At 44.0% G+C, this 17,331-nt stretch overlaps 1 protein-coding gene across 3 annotated transcripts in view; it reads left to right on the top strand.

Moving 5' to 3' along the window:
- LRP11 (LDL receptor related protein 11) overlaps positions 1 to 13,829 on the top strand; it is a 38,634-nt gene extending 24,805 nt beyond the window's left edge. The window contains exons 5-6 of one of the 3 annotated variants that reach the window (XM_044768138.2): positions 8,115 to 8,210; positions 11,846 to 13,829. In XM_044768138.2, coding sequence (XP_044624073.2) covers positions 8,115 to 8,210; positions 11,846 to 12,000 — 251 coding nt within the window. In that variant the 3' untranslated portion in view covers positions 12,001 to 13,829. The other 2 variants (XM_070507057.1, XM_070507061.1) reach the window with 2 other exon arrangements.
- The last annotated feature ends 3,502 nt before the right edge of the window (positions 13,830 to 17,331 follow it).

The following is a 17,331-nucleotide window of genomic DNA, read 5'->3' as shown; positions in this document are numbered from 1 at the left end:
ATCTTCCATGAGGGCTTTCCTCTCCGACAGCCGAGGTGCAGGCGCTTCCATGCTATTTGGTCTCTTCCTTGCTGGTGCTGCCCCCTACTGGTCAAATCCGTCACTCCATCCAGCCTGGGGATTCGTTTTACTCCATTTTCTCCGCGTGGATGGTTTGTGTGCAGACAGACACCTGAGACACAGTCGGGGAGACCAGGTGGTTCTGGCAGGAGGGAGGAAGAGTTGAGGGGAGAAGTGGGTTCTCGGAGGCCGGGACGGAGAACTCCTGCCAGTCGCTGTAGGAGGGGCTCACGTGAGATGAAGGATCAGCTGCAGGCAGCGTGGAGACCACGGGCCAGGTCTCCTTCCTCAGGTTCTGGTCTCGGCTCTGCCTTTAGAACCTTGAGTAAGTCGCTTCCTGTCTCTGACTCTGTTTCCTTGTCAGTTCACAAGCGTTTCACCAGATGACCTCCGAGGCCCGTCCAGCTCTGGAGTCTGTTTCAGGAAGGACAGTAGCCTCGCGCCCAGGCAGCTCTCTATCAGCCTGTCTGTGCTGGATGTTGCTCAGAGATCCCGGGCTGGCTGCTGGGGAGGGAGGACTCAGCCTCAGATCCTTCTGAAAATAAGGCTCCAGGCTGCCCCCACCAACTGAGGGGAGTTGGCCCCCAATTTGAAACGTATTTGCAATCTCTGCTTTTGTCCTTTTTGATAATAAGCCTTTGACATTGGCTGTGAAGGTGTAAGGAATGGAGTTTCACAGATGCAGAGAGATTAGAGTCCACTAATTACTTATATATTGTTTTTTGCTAATTATTAAAGTAATGCATTACTGTAGAAAATCTGGAAATACAGAAGAATGTAAAGAAGAAAATGAAAATCATCTAGCAAAACCCACCATTGACAGTTTGTTGCATTTTCTTCTGGTTGCTTCTTTTTGGACACATAAGTGCACACGTTTATTCACTATTAACAAAATGAGGATAATAGTATTTTTACAAAACTTTTATTTTTCTTGCTTATGAGCATTTTCATGCGTTACTAAACATCCGTCAAAAACACAAGTTTTGACAGTCCAGGGTGAAGAGAGTGGGAAGAGAAGATAGAACTTTTCACATGTCAGAAAGGGCCTCAGAGCACATGCTTTCTGTTTAGACAGCAGCCATGGCCCCATTCCCCTTGTTGTCCCTAAGACACCAGACTAGAATCCTCAGCCTCCAGTTTCATGTGGGTGGAAATTATGTTCTACCCAGCATAACATAAATAGACTTAAAAATTCAGGACTAGAGCTGGCCCAGTGGCATAGTGGTTAAGTTCGTGCTCTCTGCTTTGACAGCCCAGGGTTCGCAGCTTCAAATCCCAGGCTCACTAAGCCATGCTGTGGTGGCATCCCGCATATAACATAGGGGAAAATTGGCACAGATGTCAGCTCAGTGACAGTCTTCCTCAAACAAAATGAGGAAGATTGGCAACAGATGTTAACTCAGGGCCAAAATTCCTCACCGAAAAGAAAAGCGTAGTTTAAAAAAATGCCCCGTGCCTGAGGGTTGCAGGATCATCAGCTAGTGCAGTAACTGTGGAGACGAGTTCAATGTCCTGCTGCCTCCTCCCCCACAGACAGGTTGGGAGGATAAATAAGACTTACCTCAGGGAAGACATGCTAGGGAGATGCTAAGACTAATACTAATAATGTAGCACAGAAGGTCATGAGATGCAGTTTTTCACCTGTCACAGTGACAAAGGTGAAAACATACAATAATCAAAATTTATAAGAATACAGAGAAACCAGTTTCATGGGCTTTGGGGGGGATTGAAATTAGTACAATCTTCCAGAGGGCAATTTCTGAAGCCTTAAAACTGTGTAGCTTTGACCCAATTATCGTCTTCTTGGGAATGTGTCCCAAGCACGTTACTAAGGGTGAAATTAAGGATGTGCACAGATCTTTGGTCTCACCATTGAGAGCCTGCTCGGTCCGCTCAGAGCCGTCGGCGGGGAGAGAACAGGCCGTGTGGTGCCGGGGTTTGCTCCAATGCAGCAGCGCAATGCTGACTTGTTCCCGGACGTGGTTGCAGCTGGAGGGCCTGTTCTCTGTGTGGTCCAATCATCCATTAACAAGGCTGTCCCCTTGAATCTGACCCAGCCGGTGGGAAGAAATCTGGGCTCCAGCACTGCATGGTGCTGGAAAACTGGTGTCGTATCCACAGTCACATGGAATCCGTGTTCTGGGAACCTGAGAATTCCCGTCCAGCCCGCAGGTCAGCACCTTCCTTAAGGGTCTGGATGAAGCAGGGTCTCAGGAGAATGCGTGATTTCTGTATGGAGGGGGTTTCTGCCTGCACTTTCTCGGATTCCCCTGCTAACTACACCAGAGCCTGGCTGGTGAGCTTCTCTCTGCAGGTCACTAGGGTGAGCACCTGCGACCTTTGCATTGTTATGGGAAGTATTTTATTCAGAGAGGACCTCCTTATAAAGGCTATTTAAAAGGGTTTTCCCACATGCCCCGTATTTCATCTTTTCGTTGTGCTGGCCTGCCTCTTTTCTTATTCAGAAGCCATTGTGAGACTGTGAAACCTTTCTGGGAAGGCAGGTTGAATGTGCTGAGGCCTGATCAGCAGCACAACTGAGTGGCCTGTTCAGCTCCAACATGGTGGCAGCATCAACCGATCCTCAAATGGATGGAAGAGCCAGTTAAGGGAAATTCACTCATCACAAATGAAGACAATCAGAGGGTTATTTCCATGACCTTATTTTGGGGGGAGTTGGTCCTCTCTCATTGACCTACTCCCTTCTCTGGTCAAAGTCATTTACTCAGCTGTGATCAGCACCTGCTTTAGCGCAACCCACTATCCTGGGCACTTGGAGAAACACGGGTCTTAGAAAAGGCACCCTCTACCTTCTCCAAGGTTTCAATCTAAACGTTTTGGTCACTGTACTGGGGATTACATAATTTTTATTATTTCAAATCTAGATGATTTATGCAGTAGATTCTGTTTTGTAACATCCGACCACTTGGTCAGTCTCAAGGAACAACTTGGTTTCAAACCAAATGACATGGCTCATTTTATCTGGAAGTGAGTTGAATAACTCCAGTGTTCTGATAGGATTAAAACATTACTCTCAGCCAAATACAAATACATTCATATTTTTCTTAGCTTGCCTTCACCAATGAACTTAGAACTCGTTTTAACTAATCTTAGACAAGTTGTAGAGGCTTTAGCAAGGCTGGCCGATACAAATAATTGAAAATGAGCAAAGAAGGGCCGGCCCTGTGGCCAAGTGGTTAAGTTCACGCACTCTGCTTCAGCGGCCTAAGGTTTCGCCAGGTCAGATCCTGGGCACAGACCTAGCACCGCTCATCAAGCCTTTTCTGAGGCGGCATCCCACATAGCACAACCAGAAGCACCTACAACTAGAATATACAACTATCTACTGAGGGGCTTTGGGGAGAAGAAAAAAATAAAATAAAATAAATTAGAAGATTGGTAACAAATGTTGACTCAGCTGCCGATCTTTAAAAAAGAAAAGAAAAGAAGCAAAGAGAATGTCAATAAGGAGTTTTGTGGCTGTACTGAGGCCTTAATAACATTCCCAGTGTGAGCAGACACGCAGGCCAAGTGCCCCTGGCTAGCTGAGGTCTTGTCCTCATATGATCCGGAACATTCCCTGAAGAGAGCTTCCTCTTATTCACTGCAGACATACAGTGTGGCCCACCAGTGAGTAGTGAGAAGGGATAATTCTGTTGTCTACAAGAGTTGGCTGGTGGTCACAGGAAGCCATAGAACATTCTGGAAGGTAGGCCCATAAGGTATCCACTTTCCTAGCTGGTATTTCCAACTTCCTTCCAGAGCATGTCTGCATGTTCTATGGTGACTGAAAATGAAATTAAAGCCACATCCATCCACCTTCCAACTCCCTCTGTGTATGCGTAGCTATGTGTGGTAAACAGAACACAATATGTCATTCAGTGGAGGGAAAAATAATTCCCTAAGACATTAAACTCTTCTAAAAGGGTCATTGCCAAAATGAATTATCTGCAAGAGCAAATGATATAATCATCTTGTTACTGAACAGAAACACGGGTTCATTTACCTGCAACACAGTAGGGCCAATAAAGAAAAAAACTGAAACACCAGGCTTGTGGCAAGGAAAGAGGTTTACTATCGAAGGGCAGCTAGATGAGGAGATGGGAGTTAGAAGGGAAAATGGTAGGGACTTTTATCTGGGGTTTTAGGTATGGGAGGGAGACCATGTGCTGGGGTTTTAGATAGGGGACAGGGAGCAGGTGGCCGTGCTGGTTGACGTCTTCCCACCAGCCTGTGTTTGGCCTTGAAGACTGAATTTCTTTCCTCTTTTTTTTTTTTTTAAAGATTGGCACCTGAGCCAACAACTGCTGCCAATCTTCTTTTTTTTCCCTGCTTTTTCTCCCCCAAATTCCCCCAGTACATAGTTGTACATTTTTTAGTTGTGAGTCCCTCTAGTTGTGGTATGTGGGACACCACCTCACCGTGGCCTGCTAAGAGGTGCCATGTCCGTGTCCAGGATCCAAACCAGCAAAACCCTGGGCCGCTGTAGCGGAGTGAGCGAACTTAACCACTCGGCCACGGGGCTGGCCCCTGAATTTCTTTTCCCTTGCCTGCCTGGACTTTTCTGGTTAGTTTTTATCTTCAGCTTGTGTTTGCCTTGTGAGGCTGAATCTTGATGTCTGGACCTTGACTTCCTGGGAAAGACAGCTCACTCTTATATAAGGAGGGACAGAAAGAACTAGGGAGTGTTTTGTTGGTTGGTTCGTTTTTTCTGCTTTTCCTCCCCATCCCCCCAGTACATAGTTGCATATTTTAGTTGTGGGTCTTTCTAGTTGTGGCATGTGGGACGCCGCCTCAGCGTGGCCTGACAAGCAGTGCCATGTCCACGCCCAGGATCCGAACCGGCGAAACCCTGGGCTGGAGCGTGCGAACTTAACCAGATGGGGGCCGGCCCCCAAGACCTGGTTAGTTTTAAACAACAGTTGATTATGCTGAATATGCGCAGCTGTGGTTAGCAAAGCTCATCTCCAATTGCTTGGCTATAGGGAAGATTTTTTAACTTTGTGCTCGGTTTCGGTCTTATTTTTGTTCTGACTCACTGCTCTAGTGAGAGCCTGTGATGGGATGTGTGGAAGTGAAGCATGTCTCTGTGGCATTCCATATGTAGGAGTCTGGGAAAAGTGAATCAGGCAGTCTGGGAAATGACAATGAAATCCTTCATGAAATGTGGAAAACAGAAATACACATTTCTCATGCCAAGAGGGCAGGGCAAGTCCCCTAGGAAATTCTAGAGTCCAGGCCATTGTGTCTTAAGTCTCCTGTGTGCACTGCCCTCTCCCTGAGACCTGACCTCTCCCCCCTCCCATGTCACTGGCTTCCCCTCCCCAGGGACTGAGGGCATTTAGGAAAATACTCTTCAGACTCAACAACTGAAGATTCAGAGTGAACTTAGTTTGTGAAATGAACCCACCTCAAGACAGGGTCGCCTTTCCAAGTACAATTAACCTATTCTCTACTGCATCCTTCATAGAGCTCTGTCCCAGACCTTCCTAAGGAAATGTTTAAATATGTGATTCTGCCTACATATATTAATTCGCCCAGATATGAGTAAATAGATGTGTTCTCCACTGTGGTTCTAGAGCTGTGACTCTGAGAGCAGTGTGTTTCAGTAGAACGCCACCTGCTGCGGATCAGTCCTGGGCTGCAGTCCCGGCCCCAGCAGTTACCAGCTCCCAGGGGATGGACTTCTCTGAGCTGCATTTCCTCACCTGCCAGAGGATAATATCTTCTCACAGTGTTGCCACGAGGATGTGTGAAATCTCTTACGTAACTGTAACTTATGTCTCTCGGAAACTAGTAACACTATATGAATTTTTGCTAGAACATTCCAGTCCATTGGCATTCACTAGGAAACCAGGGTCAGAGAGCTACAAACCCACAAGACAGTTAATTCAAATGAAACATAGAAACCTGCAGCCGTGGTCCCAGCACTGAGTTCCTCTTCAGGATTAAGAGAAACGTTCTCTTATCTTCATTGGAAAGAGACGGGGGGCAACAGTGAATGTGGTTATTTTATATTTTTCCACTGGATAAAAGACAAACCAGTTAGTCCTCTGGAAAGAATTGGAAGTTGGTAAATTTTGGTGTTTTGTTTTTATCCCTGGCTCGTTATTTTTAAAACTTAGGACATGAGTTCCCAGCCATGTTATCTTCCAAATTTGTTACTTGACAGAGCACTCACTGAGTGCCCATCACTGTTATAGCAACCTGATGATGTGTAGAAATCATTATCCCCATTTTGTAGATAATTGCATGAGCAAAGGGAATTGAGAATGAACATTCCGTAAGCCGGACACCCCCGCTGCCCAAAGGGAAGAGTGCTTGTTGGGTTAGAGGGCAATATGGGAGCCTTGAAGACCTGCCTGAGGAATCTTGGACAGGCTGAGTCACAAAGGAGAATAAGAGAATTTAGAGATGGCAATACCCAAAGCCAGTTGAAGAAGAATCAGTATCCATCCAGGATGAAGCTCTCATCTACTCGTGGCAACGTGAGAAAAGTGAGGACAATGTAGTGGGTTTTTTACGAGGCTAAATTTATTCCATTGAAAGAATTGTTCTTTTTATGTATTAAATCCTTCATGATTTGGGGGTTTAGATATGTCCTTACTCTATATGAAGTGAAGGTGACAGCCTTAGTAAATGGCCACTTCTTTTAAAATCTTTGTTTGCCCAAAGTTGACAGCTCTAAATTAGCCCCCAAAATGATTTTGAATTTTTATTGGTCCACAAAATCCAAAGGTGTTGGAATCACCATCCTAGAAAATCTCTGGCCTGTGGATGAGAGCCCAAGTTCTCGATGGCCCCAGTGCCCCACCAGCCTCATCATTTGGATTCCATATTCCCTGTCCCCGTCCCACTGGACATGGTCTCCACAGCTCCAGGCAACAATCCCTTTCTTCCAGGGGCTCAGCAGCCCCCATGCCTGTCTGTCCTGCACAGTAATAGCTGTCACCAGGCCGTCTCTTTCCCCTTCGGCTCAGCGGTGGTCACTGTCTTCCTCCACAGTCTCACGCTGGCTGCTCTTCTTCCTTCCCCTCCCCTCACTGTCTGGATGGGAAGGGGCCTCCAGAAGGTGGGCAATAATAGAAATCAACCTGGAAGGTACATCTGATTCTCTAGCCTACAAAAAACTGCCTACGCCTTGCTCATCTCTCTCATTCTCCTCTGGCTCCATGTTTATGGAGGAAATCCCTATCATTGGCTATCGTCGGCCAGCACATTCAGATCCTTTTGGAGTAACACGATGAGGCAGAGAGAGTAACATGATGAGTAGAATGTAATTAGCCTGCTGCGGCCTTGGCCGAGAGAGGTAACCGTGGGCTGACCTCACTGCACGGATACGCTGAGAGAGTGTGGATAGCAACCTTTGCAGACACACTCCGGAGGAACGTCTGAAAGGAGAGACTGTGGGGGAGGTTCTTGCAGTGCCAGAGCCAAAGGTGACGCAGAACGGAACAGTGAGGATTCGCAGCCTAGCGTTCACTCAGACGTGCTGGTTTCCACCAATAAGAAGTGAGCCCCCCTGGGTTTGAATCCCAGCTCTGTGACCCACTCTCTACTTGATGACCCTGGGTGAGCCCTGAGCCTCTCTGAGCCCAGCCAGAAAAATGGAGCTACTGGGACCTGCCAGCAGGGTGAGGTGAGAAAGTGGAAGAGCAGGTCCCAGGGCCTTGTGGATGCTCAGTGCGTACTTTTTAAAGAAAACCTTTCTTGACTGTCCTGCTCTCCATGGTGTGAAGCCCAGAGACTCCCCTGGACTCTTCCCGCCGAGGTCTTGCTTCCCCCTCCGGGGTGCGGGGAGTTCTGGGATGGTGCGCTCGTTCCCCTCTCTCTGTCCAGCTGTTTGTCCTCACCACACACTCTGCTTTATTAAATTGGTCACATCCGTTGTCTAGTGTTTTAGTGTCAAACATAGGCTGTGTTTATTGGAGAAGTAAATCCTGTAAGTGCTTTCTCTAAGTCCATCCTAAAACAATAAATAAGGCTGTATTTTCATATCTGTTTCCTAAAGTTTTTGATGTACCTTCAACATATGTTCTATTTATATTCCACAGACAGTAGTTCCTCAGGGAAGAACAGAAAAAAGGAAAATTATATTTTTGAGTCAAAGAGTGATCGAGGAGGAGGGGAACACCCAGCCCCAGAAGCAGGTAAATGTGTGCCTTGGAGACTCATTGCAGAGGACCAAATAAACCCTCACGGGACCACAGAGCCTCTAGTTGAGGGTAGTAGACGAAGCTGCAGGAGCTCATGACAAGAGCAGTGACCTGTGGAGCAGAAGCACCGCTGTGCTCTCATCTCCTAGTCATGTGTCATCTTTGGGCTCTTGAACTAGTAACCCCCATCTGTGGACCTCAGCTTCTTCCTTTGTAAGTGGATTGACTAGATAATCCCTCTAGTCCCTTCCAGGTGTAACGTTCTAAGGAAAGAGTAATTCTCCTGGCCTAGTGGTTAGGAACACGGGCTCCAGAATCGGATGCCGAGATTCAAGTCCTTGCTCCACCACTGACCTCTGTGCCCTCGGGCATTATCTTCTCCCCGTGGATCTCAGTTTCATCTTTAGGAAGCTGGAGATAACAACCCATACCTGCGTCACAGAGTTGTCAGGGAGAATAAACGGGACCATTAATACGAAGCATTTAGCACACTGTTTGGCTCATACAATGAGCCAAATAAATGATGGCTATTATGATCGACTGATTCATGATACCACAGGAGTAAAGGTCTTGGACCACCCAGTTCTCTCCCCAAGTGCTCTAGTGACAGAGATGGAAGACAGCGGGAATGGGGAAGAGTGTGGGAGGTTGAAGGGATGTTTAGAAAGTGAAGAAGAATACCATAATTCCACAACTGTGGTTGTTTTTAACTAGAAAGAAAACACTTTTGACATAGTCCTGTAGAAAGGCAGGTTTTAGTCCTAAACCCCACAAACTAATTAGTAAAAGAAGATTTAGGAGAACAAAGTTATACATCTAAAGATTGAGAAAACTTTCTTTTTACCCGAGAGTAGTTTTTGTAATATCTGGACTGTATTAAAGTAACATTTTACACAATAGATGGCTAAACTAATGCAGATATGAAGAACCTGGAAGCTCCCAGTCTGCTGGCCTGCTGGACGTACCCTGTCGCAAGATACTTAAATAAAAAGAGCCCCATCCCCCATCGACATACAAAGGGAAACCAGGCCTGCCCCTTGCCCCATCAGCCAGTGCCCTTTCTAGTTATTTTCTAGTTGTTACTGTTTTGAATGTCACTCCCAGTCGTGTGGACAGAATACCCAATTCATCCCCTTGGCTGGTTTCTGAGAACGTTATCATGATGTGTCTTAGAAGGGGTTGGAAAATTTTAAATCTCAAATTTCCCCAAATAAAAACATTGAAGAAACCATTCCAACTACATATTGAAAAAATCTAGAATAATTTTCAGTGTTCTAGCAAGGACTTTACGGGAGATCTCATTTTCCTTGTCATCAAGGCATTAAACAAGGATCAGATGGAGAGTTCAGCAACCTCCTATCTGACTTGGCAAATGGAAAATTCCCCTGGGTTTCATGTCTGCTTCATTGTGACCCCAGCTGAACCTGAGCCCCAGGCTCAGGACTGGGATCTTCAACACACTCCCTTCCCTGTAGCCTGAACACCGGTGCGCATCTTTACACGAGTCACCGACATGTAGAAGGGCAGCCTTGAACCATTGTCCTGCCCTGAGCAAGCAGAAGCAGGCTCTGCGTTGGGTTCCAGTTTGTAAGAAATGGTTTGGGGTTTCTGGGGTTTCAGAAAGGGATGGCCAAAGTCTCTTTTTTTGCCCCATTCCTTTGTAACGTATCCAACTTACATGGCTGGTACAGGAGGATGAGGCGGAACCGACACCTTCAGGGCCCTAAGCCCTTTCAGAGCTTCTTCCCTCAGGGTGGCCATTAGGAGACTCTGGTAGCTACTAAGGCCCCAAACTGTCAGCCTGGAGAAATTCAGCAGTGATTCCTGACCCCTCCAGAGGGGTTTCGTGTGTGCGGAACGTCTGAGCCAGCTCTAGAATCAAGTTCTAGACTGTTGGTTTATCACAGGTGTCTATGTTTCACAATTCTCTATGGGAATACCAGCCTCACCCCAAACTTTGTTTGGTACCCAACAGTCATTAATATACTTTCCCGATCCCCTCCTCCTGTGCCCAGACACTTCCAGACTGTTCCTGAGAGTCTTGTTCAGGAACCTTGTTCAAGTCCAGACTTGAAGTCATTATAAAATGAGTTCCTTTGCCTTTTGGAGGAGTGCAGTACCATCGTGGTTCTGGAGCTGCACTGTCTGGGGCCATATCCCAGCTCCAGCGCTTACCATACGAACTGCCCTCCAGGCTTACATGAGTCACTTAACTCTTGATGCCTTAGTTCCTCCTTTGTAAAGCGGGGATGATGATAGTGCCAATTCCTATGGTGGTTGTGAGAATTACAGGATTTCAGCTGGAAAGCACTTGGAACAGTGCTAGCATCTTTAGCATTAGCTTATTATCTTTGATTACTTTGAGTACTTACTTTGGTGTTGGACACATGGTTCTTAATGCAGAATGAATGAATAAATCAAAGAAAATGTTATAGAATCAACTTATGCAATGGAGAGTTTTGCTCCTCTGGTTCCACCACTTGGCAAGACCCCTGCAGCTAAAAATAGCTCCACCATCTCATCTCCAAGCCAGGCCTGACAAGGAGTAGACAGACTAAGAATAGAGCCTGCTGAGCTGATAAAAAAGACTCATCTGGAGCACCCCGTCCCTTCCCGACTCCTGCAGGCCTCCCAAGCTGGCCTCTAGTCTGGGGGTCGAGGACCAATCCCACAGGAAAAACCCTGTGAAGGATAACTAGAGATATTTTTCCCTGACTACCCTTAGTCAAAATTACACCAGCATATTTTGAAGCTAGTTTTCAACAATGGTGCTACTGGCTGAGAGTAGGTTCCCTGGATTTAGGAAAGGAAATAAATTTCTTAAAGCCCTAACAAGAACACGAAATCAGGAGTTAGTCCATAGTCATTTCATGAATCCATAAATGTAATCTGTGACTACAGCAGAAGAATATCCCATGGTCACAGTATCCTTGCAGTTTTCCATTTACAGAGTGTCTGTTACAGTTGGATATAAGGGTGAACCGACTGTTAACATTTGTACCCACTGACGCTATGCAAATTTTGTAGGGACCTGGTAAAGAATCTGGTTTTAAAAAAGTCTCAGTCTGAGGGCTGGCCCCGTGGCCGAGTGGTTAAGTTCGCGCGCTCCGCTGCAGGCGGCCCAGTGTTTCGTTGGTTCGAATCCTGGGCGCGGACATGGCACTGCTCATCAAACCACGCTGAGGCAGCGTCCCACATGCCACAACTAGGACCCACAACGAAGAATATACAACTATGTACTGGGGGGCTTTGGGGAGAAAAAGGAAAAATAAAATCTTTAAAAAAAAAAAGGTTCAAGGCAAAATTCAGCAAAACAAAGGGAAAAACTTGACGACTAACAAAGAATCTTCTAGTATCTTGAACTGGGAAGAACAGAGGAAATAAAAATGACAATAATAAAAAAAAAAAAAAAAGTCTCAGTCTGAGACCTAGACCTGCAATTTACAAGCTCTGTGCTCTTAGGCCAATTACTTCCCCTCTCTGCACCTCAGTTAATCTGCAAAATGGTGGCAATACAGGGGCCTACTTGAGCTGTTCAGATTAACCGTGCATGCACGCGCCATCACTTATCAACGGTGGTGTTACTGTTCCTCATCACTGACCTGCCCTCCCTTCTCGCCTTCTCACAGGTGCAGTGCTCCCCCTGGCCCTGGGTCTGGCCATCACCGCTTCGCTGCTTCTCATGGTCGCCTGCCGACTCCGACTGGTGAAACAGAAACTTAAAAAAGCTCGTCCCATTACATCTGAGGAGTCTGACTACCTCATAAATGGGATGTATCTGTAATAAGCATAGTTATATAGCTGGGGCCAAGGACATGTTTCACTTATAATTTATACATATATTGGGTTCTGGATATTTACAACCTTTTTTGTTTCTAACTGGGCTAAGAAAACTGAAAACCCAGAAGATTCTGCAAATCCCAAACCTTTGTTTTTATTTATCCTAGAAAGATTTTCCTTGGGAAGTATGTGAAATATTTTGAAATTTAGAGAGGAGTCCATACGATTAAAGACTTTCTCAAAGCTAATTCTGATTTATGTAAGCTGTCACTGAAAATGGAAATTTGTAGTCAACCAAGGCAGAAAATTCAGTACCTCAAGCGATGGCCTTAGACTGGCAGTGCTGACCCTTTACTTTTTAGAAGCCCAGATGGGCCCCTGGCAACCCTGGACCACGTTATGCACAGCTTTCCCTGGTTCTGTGGGTCTCCTATTCCTCACTTTAAGCTTCCAATGCTCTCCTTTCTTTTCTCCCTTCAAAACCTGCTCTGAGAACAGACCTCAAATGAGTTTACACCCTCAGCGAGATGCTACCTGTGGCAGGAATACCTGAATTATAAACCTTAGGAACAGGTCAGTGAGGTCGCAGGGCAAGTCAAAGGGGGTTCTTCCCAGGGCCTCTGACTACATGTCATGTAGGTGGCTGCCTCATTAGGCTGCTCTGTAGGAGAAAAAACCCAGACTTTGGGTCGCAAATAGCTCTAACATGGTCATGAAGTGAGAAGGAAATCAAAGTGGAAGCGGAGAACCTGGCAGGTCAAACATGTTAACAGAAACTCAGCTGAGGGCGAAGCAAGCAAGGAGGATGCTGAGTTCTTTCTCTTGTCTACTCGACACTGCCCGACGACCCAGAACACAGCAGCTCATTCATACAGTCCCTAGTTTGCAACATGAGTCTGTGTTGATGGAAAAGAAAAATGCATTCAAATTGAAAAACAGAAGAGTGAGTGGATTTCTGGGTATAGCTTTTGTGAAAAATGTCACGTTTAAGTATCAGCAGGTTCTTTTACCCAATAAATGAGCCAGTTTTCCCCATTATTTACTTAATGCTATAAAATGTCATAATGTGTAATCAGCGACTGCCACACTTACGTATTCCCAGAGCATAGGCAGTTTTGCACAAATTCACCTTTAGAGAAAACCGGCATCTAGCTTAGCATCTTTTCCCTTTTAATATGTAGGATTTTAAAGGCAAATTATTCCCATCACCACTTAATGCCGGGATTTAACACATTCTAGAAATTATTCTACTATGAGGAATGTATAGCGTGGTGCCTGTCTACATTCACATGATGTTCCTGTTTACATAATATGGTTTTTTTTTTTACCATAAGTGGCAAATCTTTTAAAATACGTGAAAACACTCTAGAACCCTTTATTTTCAGACTGAAGCTGAGGTATGTTGTTCCTTTAGCAAAGGGTTTAGTTTGGGTCAGAGATACAATAGAATGCATTAACAAATGGAAAGTTAGTCTTAGAAAAACAAAGAAATTGGTTATTTTTATTTCCTGAGAAACCCAAGCATTTTGTTGGATGTTTAGAATTGAGCAAAGATTTAAATTTCTCCTCAAGGGCATTTGGAGAGATGACTGTGTGAATGAACTCACAATGTGTGCTCTGTGATGCCAGGCAGTTTGTTTTTTATAAAAGGATGTCCCCTACAGCCATACCCAATAAAATCAAAACTGATGAGGCATGCGTTTTTCAGCACATCTTTTATACGCGAGGAAAGTAAACACAAGCTAGTATTGCTAGAGTGTTGAAATACTTGAGGAAAGCTGTCCCATATCTATCTGTACAATATTCCTTTAATAAATTGTATTTTCTTTTTAAGCCTTTTTTGACAGCTTTTTAATATAATCCCACATTGCTAATATTTTCTGAGCCATTACTATATTGCATGGATTTAATCCTACCAAGCCTATTTTACAAAGGAGGAAAGTAAGGACTAGAGGAGAATCAAGGTCTGCAAAACAGTTCTATTGTCAGATGGATTGAATGGGACTTTTAAAAGGGAAAGTTGTCTACAATTTACCTCTCAAACATGTCCTTGTGTTTCACATCTCTTTTCCTGAGAAAAGGCCCACCTAAACCATCGTCCTGAATACTGAAAACTTTCTTCCTTTAATTCTCAGTACAAGTCCATCCTTCCACAAGCACTTTCATATTTCAAGTCACCTGAGTATTAGTATGTCCTCCTCCATAGGAAAATAATAGTTTTTTTTCCATCTTTCTCCCACTGACTTTTCCGACTCTGGGATTTGGCTCTGTGATGCCGTCACATTCACCAGCACCTCCTTTCAGTCACTGACGGCCGTTCATGTTGCTCTTTCCCATATTTTCCCATGACCTGGACACATAGATGCTTATTTCTATTTGTTCCTCAGCATTGCTGTTCAGGGCAGATCCTTTTGATGAGCTAACTGGATTCCACCTATGGAACCGTACTGCAGTGCTGTGTGCCCCAGAACACAGGTACTGTCCTCAGCTTCACGCCATACTGAGGAGGCCACGTAACATCAGCATCTGAGCCTGAGATGCTGGCATTTGGGGCCGTGTTCAATTCCACTGTCCCCAAACCATTTCATGTTCGGTTTGCTTCCTTTTGGGATTACGCCTCTTTGTTCCTATCATAGTTACTCCATTTTTTTTCTTTTCTGGACTCCAGGTTTTCTACAACTGTTGGCATTAAAACTGAATAGGACTTTCTCACAGAAAACTGCCCCGGCTGAATAGAAAGGGAAGAGCTTAGCTTGCAGTTTTGCTGTTCAGAAATGTCCTCCCTGGCTTTTTAAGCAGCTGTGTTGCTTTTTCTTAGGTACTGGCCCCATTTTCCCAGCTCTTTAGCCCTACTCGATTCTAGTATTCTAAAGATAGTGTACATTTCAAGTTATAGCTACTTTAATGGCAAACGCATACAGATTTTTTTGGCTAAATATGAAATCACCAAGGATGAAAATAAGGTGAGACACCCCAAGGCTGAAGGTGCCCAGGAACAGACTGAAGGGCTGGAATGGAGCCTCCTCCATTTGCTTTATTTAGGTCTAAGTATGTCTTCATTCCTACTTATTTTAATTCTCAGATCTCATCAGTTTTTAATCTTGCAGAATTGGAAAGAGATCAACTTATAATATCATTCAGCCTAAAGATCTTTTTATGAAGTTACTTCAAAACTTAGGAAACTCCTCAAAACAAATTTTAATTTTTACCAAAAAGATTAGGGAAATTTACGTTGAGTGTATAGACTTTAAAAAAAAGTTCTCTTTCATTTTCATATATCATCATTTCATGACTGAAGACCCAAAAATCTGAATAAATCACAAGGCAGTGTTCTTATATTTAAAACAAGGCAGTTTCACAGATGAAAACAGAGACTCAGATGAATCTCTAAATATATTATCTGGAGCTTTGTATATAGAGGAATAAAGAAATCAGAACTGTGAACTATGAATCTAAGACCATGCCTTCCATTTTTTGCCAGTGAGGGGGCAGTCTGACATTCCCTGACGACACCCCTACCCATACCTTCCTGTCCTGCTTTATCTAACTGTTGCCTACAACCTATTCGCTCAACGGAGCCAACATCCTAAAGAAGGGCAGGTCTTTTTCCCTGAAAATATCCTTTTTGCAACTGATTTAAAACTGATACAATAGTGCTAAAATGGGAATTCTGCAGGCTCTTTGATCCATAGTGTAATTTCTAGGCAAAACCCTGACGGGATCATCACCAAAAAAACAGATAAACAAATAGTGATGGCAAAAGAAATTACTCCATGTAGAGCGATCCTTCAGGGGGCACAGTGAAGTGATCAGGGCTGGAAATTCAAATACAAACGTCCTCAGCTGCCACAGGCCCCTGGATTGCTACTCTCACATATTTTAAATGTCCTCAGTATTGCCATCACCTGTCCTGTGGACAAAAACATTCTTTCTGTGATGGCCATCCTCTTGGGACAGTCCACCTGAGCATGAGTTCTTCGGACTCGGCAGCCCCTAGAACTTCCCCTTGTTAGGAAAGGAAGTGAAGGGAAAGGGAGGGAGGGAGTCACCAGCCCAGTACAGCATCCTAGGGGAACCAAAGTCAAGAGTCCTGGCCCAAACAATACAAAGTCAGCTAAAAAGATGCAGCCTAAAGTGGGGAACCAAAAGTACTGCTGTAGCAATGATATTAGAAAGATTAAGGACAAGGAAATGATCAGACTTGTTTTCCTTATTATTATATTATAATACACAAACACGAACGTCCTTGGCCCCAGAGGCAGCCAGTTTTCTTTAAGCAGGATTTTTTACTGGCATTGTATTTGAGCCACACTTTAAGTATGATGGGGACAAAAAATTGTCATCCTCCTGAAAAAGGGTAGGAGAAATCAGAAGAGATAAAACTGAAATCTGATCAGAACTCGTTTTACTGAATATAGTTCTTTAAGAACACAATAAGCTGTGGGAAATGATGATTGATATCCTGCAAGAGTTTTAGCACTTACCTAAAATAAGTTATTGGCCTTGAGAACTCCATTTAGGACATTTTTTGAATTACCCATGTTAGTTTCTTCATTTACAACCCTAGTATTGAATTACCACAGTCATATGAGTTCTTTAGTGCCATACCAAACTACTGGAAAATTTGTTAACATTTAGCTGAAAACCAGAAACACCCATCTCTATAATGAAACAAAATTGAGGAGCTTTAATCCTTGGCTGACAATCAGATGCCGAAAATAGCTTCGAAGAATTCATGAGTATTACGTTACTACTAAAAAATGTTATACTATTTTACATGAATTTTTAAGATGCCTTAGTATAGGTACCTTATAGTCAATTTAAAACGTGTAATCGACTTTTTCTGAAAAAAAGCAGTGTCTTTAAAAGGGTAAGGGATTTTAAATATTTTTCCAATGTTAATGTATCATTTGCCCCCAAATGTCATTTTTTTCAAATGTTACTGGTTGAGAAAGAGTTGAAACTTTCATTAGAAACTGGAATTATTTTCAACTTTTGAGAGCTAGATTTGGCTTTAATAAAATCAAATCTGTAAAATGAAAAAAAAAACCCACCTTGTTTCAATGAGATCTCACTAGACTGGAATTTTTTAAAATATTTTCATTATTGTCCTTCATATTATATAAAGGAATCACTTCTATTAAGGAAAAGTGAAATAGTAAAATATTTTAGAAATTATGAATACTAAAGATTAATGAGACATTTCTTATCTCTGACCAACACATACTTTCAACTCTCAAAGAGAAAAGCTCTTAGACCTAGTAGAAATTATTTCCATCTCTATCCACTTACCGATGCTCCCTTAAACTCCATTCCTGTTTATTCAACAGTTAAG

This window comes from Equus asinus, chromosome 1 (genome assembly GCF_041296235.1).
Source record: "Equus asinus isolate D_3611 breed Donkey chromosome 1, EquAss-T2T_v2, whole genome shotgun sequence".
NCBI lineage: Eukaryota > Metazoa > Chordata > Mammalia > Perissodactyla > Equidae > Equus > Equus asinus.
The sequence above is the reverse complement of the archived record's forward strand: the minus strand, read 5'-3'. Positions and strand labels throughout refer to the sequence as shown.